General features: G+C 34.4%; 1 protein-coding gene and 1 long non-coding RNA gene across 3 annotated transcripts in view; one reads left to right on the forward strand and one right to left on the reverse strand.

Moving 5' to 3' along the window:
• Window positions 1–11,448, forward strand: part of LOC106159232 (proton channel OtopLc) — a 32,294-nt gene extending 20,846 nt beyond the window's left edge. The window contains exons 5-9 of one of the 2 annotated variants that reach the window (XM_087008550.1): window positions 6,193–6,406; window positions 6,765–6,925; window positions 7,285–7,498; window positions 7,914–8,072; window positions 8,518–11,448. In XM_087008550.1, coding sequence (XP_086864676.1) covers window positions 6,193–6,406; window positions 6,765–6,925; window positions 7,285–7,498; window positions 7,914–8,072; window positions 8,518–9,338 — 1,569 coding nt within the window. In that variant the 3' untranslated portion in view covers window positions 9,339–11,448. Of the gene's footprint in view, window positions 1–6,192; window positions 6,407–6,764; window positions 6,926–7,284; window positions 7,499–7,910; window positions 8,073–8,517 lie in introns of both variants that reach the window. The other variant, XM_013535446.2, reaches the window with a different exon arrangement.
• A 170-nt stretch (window positions 11,449–11,618) lies between these two features.
• Window positions 11,619–13,411, reverse strand: LOC147762950 (uncharacterized). The gene is made up of 3 exons (XR_015333442.1): window positions 13,193–13,411; window positions 12,718–12,968; window positions 11,619–12,558 (listed from the first exon to the last, which is right to left on the reverse strand). It is a non-coding gene; the product is annotated as an uncharacterized LOC147762950 (long non-coding RNA).
• Window positions 13,412–14,759: the final 1,348 nt, after the last annotated feature.

A 14,759-nucleotide genomic window follows, 5' to 3' on the forward strand; every position in this document is an offset into this window, starting at 1 on the left:
ACAAATATGATATTAAAATTTATAAAGCTGTGGTAACAAATATGGAATATCACTTTAAAAATGAATGCATACAAATATGAGTTTATGAAAAAAAGCACTAGATTTAAAATGATTAAGGCACCTAGTATAATATCCCTCATACAAATATGAGTTGTTTATGAAAAAAGCACTGGATTTAAAGCAATTAAGGCACCTAGTATAATTTCCCTCCTGGTACAATGTATAACTCCAGGCAGGATTGTATGATATTATGTTGTCTAAGATATATCATGCATGTATACTAGTGGCATATGGCTTCAGGGAAAACACCTTTCCAGGCTTCATGGACAGATCTTTAATGGCACCTGAAAGCATAAAGGGAGTAGATTTTTAGGAGCCATTCAGATTGAGTTTGGTAGCATTAACTAGTGCACACTAACTCCACTGACACTGTTGCTGAATGCAATCAAATTAACAGGCTAACTTTTTGTTTTTTGTTCCCAGCGTACTTGTAAAAACACCAGCTTCTCTGTATTCTACCAGGAGTGGGCACATTAGTCTAGATCTGTTCACCTGTTTGCACTCAGCAAGAGTCCCTGTGGAGTAACTGTACACTATGTAGTCCAGTCAGTTAACTCATACTGAATGGCCCCTTAGTTATATGTAAACTATGTTACTGCATAGAGCTGGGAACCTAGGCCTTACCCTGTACAGAAATAGCCTAACTCACTGAAGTCATCATGTAGGGTTCACTTTCACAAAAGAATTTTGTGTTAAAAGTTGGTTTTAACTCTTGAAGACCAGAAATTTTGGTGTACTTTCATGTAGGATAAATATATTTTCAATGACTAATATTCAATATCAGCTGTTTTATATTTTTTCATTAAACAGGCCCAGTGACTTATTCAGGACTGCATCTGGAGTATAAAGGCAGTTGTAGTAGATTGAAATTTTTCTACTTGAGTGGATGAAAACATTAAAGGGATAATAACTTTTCGTTTCGGCCAAAAAATGAATTTTCCTGGAGTAAACGACAAATTTCCCATACTTACTAATGGTTAATGAATCCATTTTTACATTCAAAGTTTGTCCCTGGTTTTTTTTTCTAAAAAGTTTGTTTTTTTGTTAAAATCTCTTAAGAGATTTTAACAGAGTATAGCCATCAATGGAGGTCACGTGGTCTAAGACAAGCTCATATATCACAAAACTGCCGTTTTTGTGGTAAAACAGAAAATATTATATTTCTATGAGTTATTCACAATGTTTTTATTGTGAAATATAGATCTCATACGAAGAGTTATTATCCCTTTAAACTTTGTGAAACTATCTGTAGATGACCAGGGCCCCGTATCTCGAAAGCATCGCGCATTGCAACCGTGTGCAAGCGTCTCAATTCCATAACTCGCCCATTTTCGCCCCATATATACATTGTAGCCTCTATGTGATATCACTATTCGTGGTTAGCGATGCTTTCGAGATACGGGGCCCAGATCTTCTCATATGCAGTTCATGGCACTACATATACACCACAAAGGACATTCTTGTGTCATGTGGTTAGATATCAAAAGAAGGCGGCAAGATTATTTTCCAGACTGTGTTCTATCTTTAGTCATTACATAATTTTGCTTTTCTTACAATGATAAAATAGGAAAAACACCACTGTTTGTACATGTGCTGTAATTTTGTTTTCTTTATATAATTGTATCAGTTATTCTCAATCTCTAAAAATCTGATCCAAGTCATCTTGAAAACTCCATCAGTAAAAAATCTGGTAGTTAAATATGGCAGAGTGCTCTCTCTTCCTTCTATTAGCACACCAAAAAGTACAGTCAAGAATTTGATATTGATGTGAAGTCTTAAAAGGAAATGCAGGAAAGAAGCAAATCAATTAACTTCTGGTATTAAAGCTAACATGTGTTTTGTGGTCTTTTTAAAATGGCACAAAAAGAAGTTCTTTGTCAGTGGTAATATTCCATCAAACAATTCCCTGATTGCTTTTCATTCTACTTTGTTTGATGAGAAAATGATCAAATTCTGAATTGTGTCATTTTTCGATGTCACCTGCAGGTGGTAATGGGATTATTTAAATGTGTTTTTTTCATGCCATGCTGCACATGTTTCAGACATATGCCAATTTTCTTGGTTTCCTTTACAAAATCTTTTGTGAAATGGAAGCACCCAGTCATTTACAATTATCTTATGTGAAATTAGATCATAGCCCCTTGGAGCAGACAGGATATGTGATGTTGCAGATAACCCGAAGGTATCTGTTGTGTTGAGAATGTTGTAGGATTATTGATGAAAAATGATATGGATTATTGCAAGATAAAGAGACAGAAAACAATAAAGTAATGCTGACTAAAGCCTTGAAAAAAATATTCTTTATTTAGTACTAGGACCTAGATTACAGGGCCCTTGATTTGTTAATAAATATATTTTGAATGAAGTTGGTCTAGACAGCGCAGGGAGAACTAATTGAAAAATAGCTCTTGGACTAACTCCAGGAAATGGACTGGTTCGAACAAAATTTTAATGGCTGTGGGTGTAGGACATGAGTGGCTTACATTGCAAACTCAAGAACTGAGTGCTGAGAAAAGATTATATTAAGACAAGCACTGGCTGATACTTTCTGTGACAGGGCTTATAAAGTTATTATTTCCTTTGAGAGGTGCATGACGTCTGTAGAACTCGCTGTCCTTCCTGCGGCTCTTGTGCATTGCATCCTGAAATATTTCATATTTCTCCAGCCACATTGTCCTCTTTGTTACTTGATTATGTCTATTGTATTTAGGAATTTATATGAAAAGTTGACATATTATATTCACAGAAGTGTCTAGTACAGTTGTTTTCTTTTCTTTTGCTTTTTATTTCTAAGAATATGAGTATTAGACTCTCGGGATCAAGAAGGTCTGATAAAGATATTTAGTAATTTCTGGATATCTTATTTTGACATGAAATTTCTAGCTGCAATATTGATCATACATTCTACCAGTTACTTCATTGTGTGTTATACATGTTTGAGGGAGGGGGGGGGGGCACAATTTTAAGGGAAAAAATAGCTTTGACTCATTTCCTAGGAGCATTGTGAGCATGCAGTTCATTTTGCAAGGCAAGAGTAGAATTGTTTATTACTTCATTTGCAGTAAACTATTTAATAAACCTACGATGCCTGATGTGAATATAAGAAATTAGCCCTAGCTAAGACTGCATGTTGTATTGAAAATAAATTTAGTAGGGAGTGTGTGTGCATTTTCACAATTTCATGAAAACTTTGGATTGTAAATTAACAGTTGACCTGTCAAAACAGTTGCAAGGGGTTACTGGAACATTCATTGTCTACTGAGTGGTCACCATCATCTCAGAATCTTCTCTACTTTTTTCCAAATTGTCACCATCTCCCTGTAAAATATTCAGCTTCATTGGGCAGGGATTCTCCATAATTGAATTGAGATTTGATTTCTCCTAATGTGTATACCTATAATTAACGTGGATGGTTCTTCCGCCATTGATCTGGGCTTCATGATACTTTGCCTCCGGGGAGCATCAGTTAATGGGAACATTTTAATGCTTTGTTATGGCGGACCAGTACACTTGGATATGGTATAGATCAGACTGCTAACAAGGCAGGTATCCTGTTATCTCTTGCATTGTGCTGCTTCTGGAAATTCAATTACAGTCTTCTGAATTTTCACATGCAAAGGGATACTTCCAAGTCATTTGTGTATTATCACTGGATGGGGTAATGGATTGATGATAAGAATAATAGATTAATTGCAGTGCATTGATCTTAGTTGTTATTTCAACTTTTGGTATTAATAATAAAGAAAAATTATTTAAAAAAAAAACTAGCAAGTAATTTGTAAATTATTGTTCATAGAATGTGTTTGGTACAGTATTTGGATTATCAGATGAAATGAATTGAGTTTTTTTTAGGTGTGTCTAATTGAATTTTTTAAAGCAGTATAATATCTATTGTTTGCTATGTTGTTACCGCAAGAAATTTTCTCACAATATTTTAGTGCTTGTTTTCTCATTGAAAGAAGATAGTGGTACAAATCAATGTGTTTATGTTGGTTATCCCACACCTTATTTTACCTTTGAAATATAACCAGGCAAAAAGATTCGTGTAAGAAATGCTCTCTCAGCAGGCAATCTTCAGTCACATACTGAAATAGAGAAAGAAATAAGTCACTGCCATCTGCTGTGTATATTGTTAGGCAGATCACAGAAAAATATGATTAAAATCTTCAATTTTGAATGTCAGTGGACAAATAGTAGCAAGTCAGTTGGAATCACCTCCACATGAATTGTTAAGCAAGTCAAATCACAGAAGATGGCATTATTCACAACCGCAGGTGAGTCTTTTAAAATACCAAACCTATCAGACAATAGGGCTGTTCTGGTACACAAAGAGTTGGCAGTGTGCCAGCTAGTAAACACAGTTTCAGGTATGATTTTCGCTGGAGGGAGGAGGTAAACACGGGGACTCCTGGCTTGTTTGAATGACTCCAGGCAAAGTGAAGCACACCGCAGCAGGTTGTGTTTTCTGGCCTGTTGTGTTGTGTGGTTATGTTCTGTAGATATACAGAGTTTTGTGGGAAATTATAGTGTGTATGATATAGAATATTGATGACTAATCTTGGAGCAGCTGTGAAACAGAGGAAGTATATTCCCTCATAGCCTTCTTCAAGTATTGAGGTGGCATCTTTGTTTTTGATGTTATTATTCAACATAATAAAAGACTTAAAAACCTCCATCTGATTCAGCAATGTTAAGTTCAGATTCTGGTTTGATTATCTACCAAGTGATTGGTTGATTAAGCAGTTAAGGGCTTCATGAAGAAAAGTAATTGACAAACATTTCATGCATGCTTTCATGAAAATCTTGGTATGGGAAACAGTTGACCTTTGAATACAGTTGCAGCAACTCTTATAGGTGTTCTAGATAGATTCATGTTGTACATGTCCATTGAATTGCAGGAAAGTTTGAACTTTATTTATTATGGCTATATATTTTTTGTCTTGGTATTTAGTTATTATTTTTAATTATACCACTGATTTAACAAAGAAGCAAGCTTAATGTGCTTAGAAAGTTTACATTTTTAAAGTAAAAATTACTGTTACACAAAATGTTTTTTATATTTTGTTTAAAATAAGGAATTACTGAATACAATTAGAAATATGGAATATATGTTAATTTATTTAATTAATTTTTATTTATTTATCCATTTATTATTATTATTATTTTCTTTGCATCTCTATATTAAAATATCTTGTGATGTGTTCAGTTACCTGCTCTGATATGATCTTCAATTAAAGAAGAGATAATCAATAGGAAAATGCTAGTTTCAACTTTTGACTCCCTCTAAGAGGATATTGTACGCTAGTGATGGATGTTAATTAAGTGCAATTCAAAACAATTCAATCTGCTTTTCCTAATTCCTGGATTGTTGGCCCCAGATGACTTGCTTTGTTTCTCGCTATGAATAATCAATTTGAGTTGTGTAAGAGTCATTGAATGGGACATTGACAGAGTATTACCAGTGGTGTTATCATGTCTATCAAAGTTGAATCATCTATGGATTGTAATTATAACAATGTGAATGTTTTCACAGATATGGCAATTAATTCTGCTGAGAGTCGCACAGGTGTTTGCTGACATGAAGTCCTATAGAAAGTTAGTCCTAAAGGGAGCTGCATAAACCTGTTGTGTTAGGTGTGACGTGGAGATATGAGCACAATCATGTTGTTCTGGCCTGTCATATTGATAAGCAGAGTGGTTGGATGTGATATTCAGCTCATATCTGTCCTAGCCCTGCTATGTTATCTTGTTATTTATTGTTGTATGTTCTTTTTTTTAAGTGAAAGGGAAAAAAAAAAGTTTTTTTGAAGTGAAAAGGAAAAAATAGATAAACCTGTAATAAAGTCTGCTTTACCTTTTTTAAAGCAGAAATATGAGGGATTCACTGCATGCTTATTTAATAATTATACAAGTATACATGTTTTAACTAAAATAAATTTGAACATAGTTACATAACTCATAATGTATTTAACTTTAATGGCAGGGTATTGAATGTGCCTTTGTACAACAATTACAATGGTATGGACATTTATTTCAGATTTATTTTTAAAAAAGCTTAAAAATGTCAATGAAAAGTTGTTGAAATTGCTTTTTTTTTAAATAAATCTGCAATCATTTATTTTCACTTTCTAGGCATTTTATATCTACCTGTATGGCGTCAGCATCATCTTCCTGATTTATGTCTACGCATTTCTTCTGCAAAATGCCACTTCGGAATATACTCGCAAGAGGGCACAACAGGCAAATAATGCTCACACCGCCATCTTGGAAAAATCTCGCAAAGTGTCTATTGACAGCAGTGGGAGCCATCACACTGGGAGCTTTTATTTGAGACTAGGCGCTGTGGGTAAGGAGAAATTGTGTGATGTATTCAACTATTCTAAGTTGATGAAGCAGGGACAAGGACTTGTGTATAAAATTTTGAAAGTAATGCAAATAATCGTTCAGTTTAATATGAACCAGCAGATAATAGGGCATTAAATAGCATCATATAAGGTGGAGACTGTAAACTTATACTGTATTGTCGAAATTATTATAGTAATAGTACCATATCAGATTATTAAAGTATTGTGTATTAAATTGGTTTTCTTTCTTTTGAGTAAGCTTTTAAAATAAAAATATCTCTATAACCTTGTAAAAAAATGTAATAACCTTGCAATTTAATCAAATATGTCTCTATAATCTTGTAATAAATTGTGTTCCAGGGTTTGGAATAGGGAACATGCTCCTGGATGGATTAAGATTTGGGGAGTTCTTTGAAATGGACCTGTCCTCTCCTTGCAGTAACATCCTTCTTGCCGTCAGACCTATGGTGCATCTGGTCTTCACCTTTGTACAGCTCTATTTTATCTTCCTCAACTCTAAGGTAGGTTTTGAAATTTTGCATTTTGTATTTTATCAAAATATTTGATTTACCGTAGGTGCATTTTTGAAACAACAAGCCTATTTATGAAATGTAATAAAATTCCCCCAAAACTGTAATCTTTTATTGTTGGCACATTTGAATTAGAAATCATAATAACACAAAGTGATTTATGAGTTTCATGTGGCTAAAGTCCCATAATGTAAAAAAAAAAATATTAAAGAAGTTAAATTTTCATATAACTGTATTAATTTGGATTTTGGTAAAATTCGATAACTAGTTACAAGTTTTTAATATAATTTTTCTAATATATGTAGTGTTTATATATAGTTTGTGCCAATAAAGAGATGTGTCCATTTCAGATGTGTATTCACAAATACAAAGTCCTGGCACGGTTTGGTCTGATGCACATGTTTGCCACCAATATCTGTGTGTGGTTGCGCAATCTCATGAAGGAAACATTACGCGAGCTGCAGCACAAAGCTGTGAACACAAGTCTAACGGAGTATCTCTCTCTTCAACACTTTACTCCAGCACATCTACGAGATGCCACAGGGGTGTTAAAACAAGGAGCAGGTAATAAAGATAGAACTAAAGTAAAATTATTTTTGTAGTACTGAGTGTCTTTCTTTGAACATTTTGCTCTATGCAAGCAATCTGGTAAAATTGTGGTATATGATTATAGTGCTAAGTATTGAGCATCCTCTTTTAATTTAATAATATATCATGCACAGTTAAGATTATAACGGTGACAGAGTAAGGCAAGTAGCAGATATATTGATTATTCTCACAGGTTAAAAATGACTTGTTATCATTTTAACATAAGCAGCTTCTTTTTTCAATAACTTGAGTATTTTTCCCACCAGTTTCTATAAGCCAGAACACCAATACTACGTAAAATGTATCACAAGTGGCTCTATTCTTCATTGATCAGGCTTCATAGCATGGTATTAGTCTAATACATGGTTGGTTTGAATAAATCTTCCAGCAGAGGCACCAAATTACAACATCAGTACCAACATGACCACCAGGAACCCTCCAATCTTGACCCTGTTGGACTGCCAGAGAAGGGACATTATGGGGAATGTGGTGGACCAGGCAGCCCCATATCTGTACCCATGTGCTGTACAGTATAGCCTCATTGGTTCAGGTAATATGGCCTGCTCATATCAGGAGAGACTTTTTTTAATGTTGATGACATTGAAGGGATAGAAACGTAGATTTTGTAATGTGGATAGAATACAAAATTACAAAAAAAAAAAAAAAAATAATAATAATAATAATTACAGTAAATGAAAAGGAATAAATCATAGTTGTGTGCACAGGGCTGTCTTTTTGGAAAATTATACTTTCATTAAATTTTGACCTTGTTGATTTTGATTTTCATAATTTGAGCACCAATGCTCCATTTGTCAGTCTTACATTTTAAATTATTAATTTCAATCACTGTTACCTCAAGCTGTTTGTCTTGAATTTTTGTCCTTTAGTAGGATATTAAGTATAATGTTCAAAGACTTTTATTTAAAATATTTTATTAATAAATATTGCTAAGTTATAGAATACAAAATGATCATATGCCATTTTCTCTATTTCAGCCATTCTTTACACAATCTGGAGGAACATTGGCAAGAGAACAAGTCCCCTTTCTACATTTTATTCTACAATCCAAAACAACTGGTCACCAAAGAACAAAGTTCAGACCCAGCGTCCAGTCTGTGACAATCAGCGCCAAATAGTGGACTGTCAAGGTTCTACCAAAGGACTCTTTGTGGGCATTCTCCTCCTGGTAGTGACCATCATCTCGATGATTGCATTCTTTGTGCTGGTTGAGAAGCCATCGTACCAAAGTATTGCCGTTATTGTCGTCCACGCCGCTGAGATTACCTTGCACCTCATCACAGCAGTCACAGTCTTAGCTGCATTTTTCAGGGTGCAGGATCTGTATTTTAATATCAAAAAAGACATAGGGTTGGATGAGACTCTCCTGCTTATCTCCCTCACCGGTGTATATATTTTTTCAATTTTCAGTATTGTCGCAGGGTATTACAACACAACTACGTACGGTGGCACCCTTATAGTGGTGACAGGAACTCTTCAGCTTCTTGAGTCCTCTTTGTTGACAATATTTGTCCTGAATGGACTGAGGCGGCGTTCGTACAAACCAAGCCATGAGGAGAGCAAGCCTGGCAGAGAACTTGTTACCTTCTTATTAGTTTGTAATATTGCCATGTGGGGGGTTAACATCTTTCAAACAAGGAGGGCGGAAGTAAATCCAGTTCAGACAGATTTCTATGGCGACCTGCTTTGGGTGATTATTTCGCACATTTCTACACCATTGAACATATTCTTCCGCTTCCATGCAGCTGTCTGCCTAGCCAATATTTGGAGAAATGCGTACAAGGTCAAGGTCAAGTAAACAAAAGTTTAAGTCACTAAGTAATTAATTTTGCTTCTGTCCTTATTATGATATAGGTACATGTAGCTATCAAAGAAATACTCTAGGAACGTGGTTTCAAGTCATTGAAACTAATATTTTCCACTTTTATTGGCAAGGAACACTCAAAGTTTTTTTTTTTTTTTTTGTTTGGTGTCGAAATAAAGTGGGTGAAAATAAAATTTGAACTGTATTTGATTTTGATTTAATACTTGTTTAAAATGAGTATAATCGAATATTTCCAAGATATTTGTTTTTGTATCCTCATAAGCTGATTAATAATTTAGAGACAGGTGCCCTCAAAGAGGTTATTTATTTTGAAATAGTTGTTGGATAAATATTAAACATGCACTGCCACATTTATACATCTCCTCTTTGCATCTTAAGTGTAAGTTCTATGATGAATTTTACTGATGTACAAATAAAAAATACTGGGCAGTAATATATACCGGTAAGACGGTTATGAAATGGATAATTGTGCAGACATTTTTCATTTTTGCTTTTGCTGTAAGTGTGTAGGTCTTGGCTTATTGGTACTCCTAGTGTACTCCTAATGTTAATAGCTACTGTAACAGACGCTTTGCTCCTGTTTTCACATGCTATACATAATGCTTTCAAAGTATGTTTAAATGTTATAGAAAAAGGTGCAACATTTACCTAAGTCAGTCCATGTATTTTAGTAATAAATATGCTAGTAGACAATCGAGTTATCATGTAAGTAATATATGAATATGGCATAGTGAAGTATTTTTGATACAAAGAATTGTATGTATCTTTATCTGCCTTTGTATCAAGCATGTTTTTACGAATCTGTTCTTGTTATATATTAGCTGCAATACCATTTAACTACAATATATATATATCTGTTAGTGGTCCAAAGTCTTACATGTAGACTGGAAACTTTTTGAATTATATTCATAATGAGATGTGTACTTGCCATTGTAGTAATGGAGTTTTTATGAATTAATGGACATTATCTTTTTGTTGAATTTGTTTGAACCATTCCTTATTTTTTCTGCAGATCTCTTCTTGTAAATGTACATTTGAAGATGCCGAAGTCTATGTATCTGTTACCAAATATGTCTTACCAAGTACAGTTAATGACAACATGGGGGGAAAAATGGGCTCAATATAACAAACCTAGATTCTTTCAGTTAGGGAAATTTGGTACCTGACATTAGCCAATGGGATGTGCTTTTTAAAGCTTGTGGTGTGATTTAATACTTATTTGAGAATCTGCAGTGTCTCTAACTACTTATTTTTAAGTTCATAAGTTTTGTTCAGTTTGACATCTATTTCACTGGTGTAGACTGATGACCACATCAGTGCAGACTTTCCTTGTCATACTGTTTGCTGAAACAATGGGGAATACCAGCCCGCTTGGCGCCAGGTGTCGCTAGTGTGAATTCAGTCCTTCCTAAGTCGCCATGTTGGATATTGTATACGTTGGACTGTGGTACTGGCCTTAATAAACATGCCTCAGTATTGTTGTGTACCTGAATGTCAAAGTCGGCAAGGTGGGCATAATTTTCTTGAGGATTCAGGGCTTCGTTTGAAGTGAAGGGTTGCCCATGTCAACACACCTTCCATGTTAAAGGGTCAGTTACAACTTGACCCAGGAACAGTAATTAGGCCCCTAAAGATAGACGAGTTGCCTCAAAAAGAATACACGTAAAAAGGTTAATTGATCTTGGCAAAACTTATAAAGTTTTGGAAAGAGAGCTCCATAGCAAGAAAGTGCCCCTAGGAAGTATGATTTATCAAAGTGCGTTTTCTTATGTCCGTAATTTCAGAAGAGTTGTCAGTAAATATATATAAGTCCCGGTAGCCTACTACCCGCATAAGGTTGTGTTATTAAGTAATATCCTTTTTTATTGATGTATTGAGCATGACCGGTAATGTTAATTAAATAATTATTTTTATTTAATATCATTATTCAGTACCTCGTAAGAATCATAAAACTAGGTATAGTTAGATAATTTATTTGTTCATGTATAGATGCAATTTCTCAGCCAATGGAATAATGCATGTTTGGAAATCTTTTTGTAACAGTTTAAGAAATAAAATTTCAAGAAAGAAAACATTTTATAAATGAACAGTTTTTGTTCTTTTTTTTACAAAATAGCACTTCTGAATTGTTTTACTTGAGTAGAAACACCATATTATTTCATCGCTCTGAAAATTCATTAAAAAGCAGCAAAACCAAATATTTTATTTAAACAAAATAATTATTCAGTCCATAGTAAAAACCATGAAACCATGTAATACTTAGATAATTTATTTGTGCTATAACTTTCCTGAATATATAGCTGCAATTTCTCAGCCAATGGATTACTGTAGGTATGGAAAACTTTTTGTAACAGTTTAAGAAATAAAAATTAAAGAAAGCAAACATTTTACAAACTAACAGTTTTTTGTTCCTTTTTACAAAATAGTACTTATGAATTATTTTACTTGAATAGAACCACCACACCAAAATTCTTTAAAAAGCAGAAAAACCAAATTATTTGCTGTAAATACAACTAGCAATTTATTTCATCCCACTAAAATACTTTACAAAATAGCATCATGGGTTTTTTTTTCATTACAGTTAAATATTATTAAAAACAGCATAAACACATAAGTACTTTTTGTAAAGAATATAGCACCACCAAATTATTTCATTTTAGTGAAAACATTTTTTAAAATTGCACTTCAAAATTATGATTGCAGCTAAAACCATCTCATACAGGGGTACTTTCTATAAACTGGTTGACACATACTTCCTATAGTGTTTTTCATTAAAAAAAGTTATCCTGGGCAAAATACATGTAGAAAAATATCCAGCGTCAGAATGAATCAACCCCACAAACAGATCTTTGAATGTAAACACAGCAAAATAGCAGAATGGGCGATTTGTAATGAACATCTGGCCTTCTAACTTAGTATAGTATTCGCGGGTTTTCTTTAGGCCCAGATTCGTGCACGAGATACACATTCCAAAAAGGGGAAATCGGGTCCGGGTCCAACTGTCATGTGTCTGCAATGGTTTTGGACACAACAATTATTCATACAGTTTGTTCATATACTTCTTCTCTGTAGCTGACATTATCTCTCCAAATCTGGAAGCAGTGATCCGCCATTGTCTCTCCTTGTGTCAGATTGCGCTCTTTCCTTGTTGTAACTTGCTATGCTCAGTGTCCTTCGCTGTTTGTTCCTCAACCTGAAATAGTCAAATCCCATTAAAGCATGGTAGATGGTTACAGCATTAAATAGTTAAGATACAATTTTATATTTCTATGATGTCACACATCACCTAGTTTGATAATTCTTTCTCATATTTGGGCCTGATTCTTAATATTAGACCTCTGTTTTCACTTACATCATTCCCTCTATCCATGCATTATTGTTTTCATGGCACTTGGCAATAGTTGTTGTCCATCACAGCCGCCTGTAAGTCAGCTTTAGGGTAGGCATAACTGGTGGCTACATCAATCTTTGCCGCTGATGTGAAGTGACGGGTAAGATTCCTGAAGTAATCATTTTATCCTGCTCTTGAAGTTGGCTGTCCTGGGGTCCTGAAATCGACAGTTTCAGGCTTTGCCCCCAATATATGGGCCTTCTTTGGGTAACCTTATAAAGAAAAAAAAATAAGTACATTTACTAAGTATAAAAAATCTTAGTCTTTCGTGCTACTAAAACAAAATATGAGCGTAGGCCTACTCGTACCTACAGTAGTCTACATGTACATAACATGTCAGATTTGACACACACACCTCGACTAATGTTCGATTTTTTTCAAGGAAAATAGTTAGCATTCTTGTTTTTCAAGAACTAAATGAAAAGAAAACACATACCTTTCAGTCAATTCACATTTTCATCCAGATGTTATGGCACCACATTCAAGTAAATTGCGTTTGAGTTGGTTCACTGTCAGCGACGCGTGCACACGCTCCATGTTAAACTCTGGTGTAAAGCCGTGAGCGAGATTCTGCGAGATTTAAGAAGGACTGCTTTCACCCCCACGCCATCTAGCGGCAGACCCTTAAAGCGGGTATTCCCCATTGGAATTTACCAATTACAGTATAACTACTATATAGATCCACACCTATGCTCAGCTTAATGTACAGCACTATAAAAAGTTGCCTTTTTTATTTTTTTTGGAGGTAAAAACGTGGGGCATCAACATGGCTACCTAATTTATGTGTGAATGAGCACTTTTAGAAACCTTTTGTAAGTTTATTATTCAGTATATACTCTTTACACGGCTCCCTTTTTATTTTTGTCTATCTGAAGCTATTCTGATTGTAAGTCAATCACAATTTTGTTTTAAGTGTAAATATGCTTATTTAAGTGCAAATTGTATGGTTCATCTACATTGATGGAGATTTTTGAAAGATACTATTATTGATTTTTTGCATTTTATACACAAAGAAATGCCTTGCGTATATTTGCTTTGAATCTCTAGGTACTTAGTTTATATATATATTTATATAGTGAACCACGTTTGGAAGTGCAATAAATATGTATAACTTGAATGGATTAGTTGTTTTAGACTTTTACTTTTAGGGATGTAGTAGTAAAACAGATAAAGGCCTAGACACAATACCCTAAGTTTTTATAAAAAAAATTAAAACATACTTCCCAAAAGGCCAATTAAATACAAAGCTTTTAATCTTAAAAGTGCAGTGTCCAACGGATGACGCTCTTGCGCCATTTTTGGGGAAAAAACCTTTTTCGGATTTCGGATTTTCTCTATAACCAAGACAGCTATCCAAGTGATTCAAACGGCATCATAAAGCTGGGTGAAGGTACTACAGAAGGATAACAGGGAATTGTCTTAAACTATTTCCTTCTGATTTGATTGTCTTTTACGTTAAATTTTCCATATTTCAATGGACTATTCACTTCCAAAGACGATACTTTTCAGACAAACAATTTTCTCCAAAATCTCTGATATTTATCTGTAGTCCAAATTCTCAACAACAATTATTGCAATTTTCGTAACTATCGGTTGCTTAGATAGGGAGATATACTTGAAACTGATTCACTTATCTCGTCAATCTGAAAAGCTGTTGAAACAGCAAAAAACGTTCACAGGCTGGTTAACAGAGCTTATTAGTCGGTTATGCGATCAGATGGAACCATTGCTAATTTTCATCTAAATGTTTTTTTTTTTTTTGTGCTTTGAAATGCCAGAAAATCGTGTTTTTGTAACATTTTCGATCACGCGTTAGACTTGTAAGCGTGCGGCTATTTTGATTGACAGCTCTGGACAGGGCCCAACCTTGTGATGCAGACCAGGGGGTCAAGGATATGTAGAAGGAAGCGCAAACAAAGCCCATTACGTCTTTTGGCGGCCATTTTGTATTTTGTTGAGGCTATCTGCATTTGATTTATTTGGAGAGAAGTGGCATAACATCC

This window comes from Lingula anatina, chromosome 3, assembly GCF_051362555.1.
Source record: "Lingula anatina isolate TDL-2025a chromosome 3, LinAna3.0, whole genome shotgun sequence".
NCBI lineage: Eukaryota > Metazoa > Brachiopoda > Lingulata > Lingulida > Lingulidae > Lingula > Lingula anatina.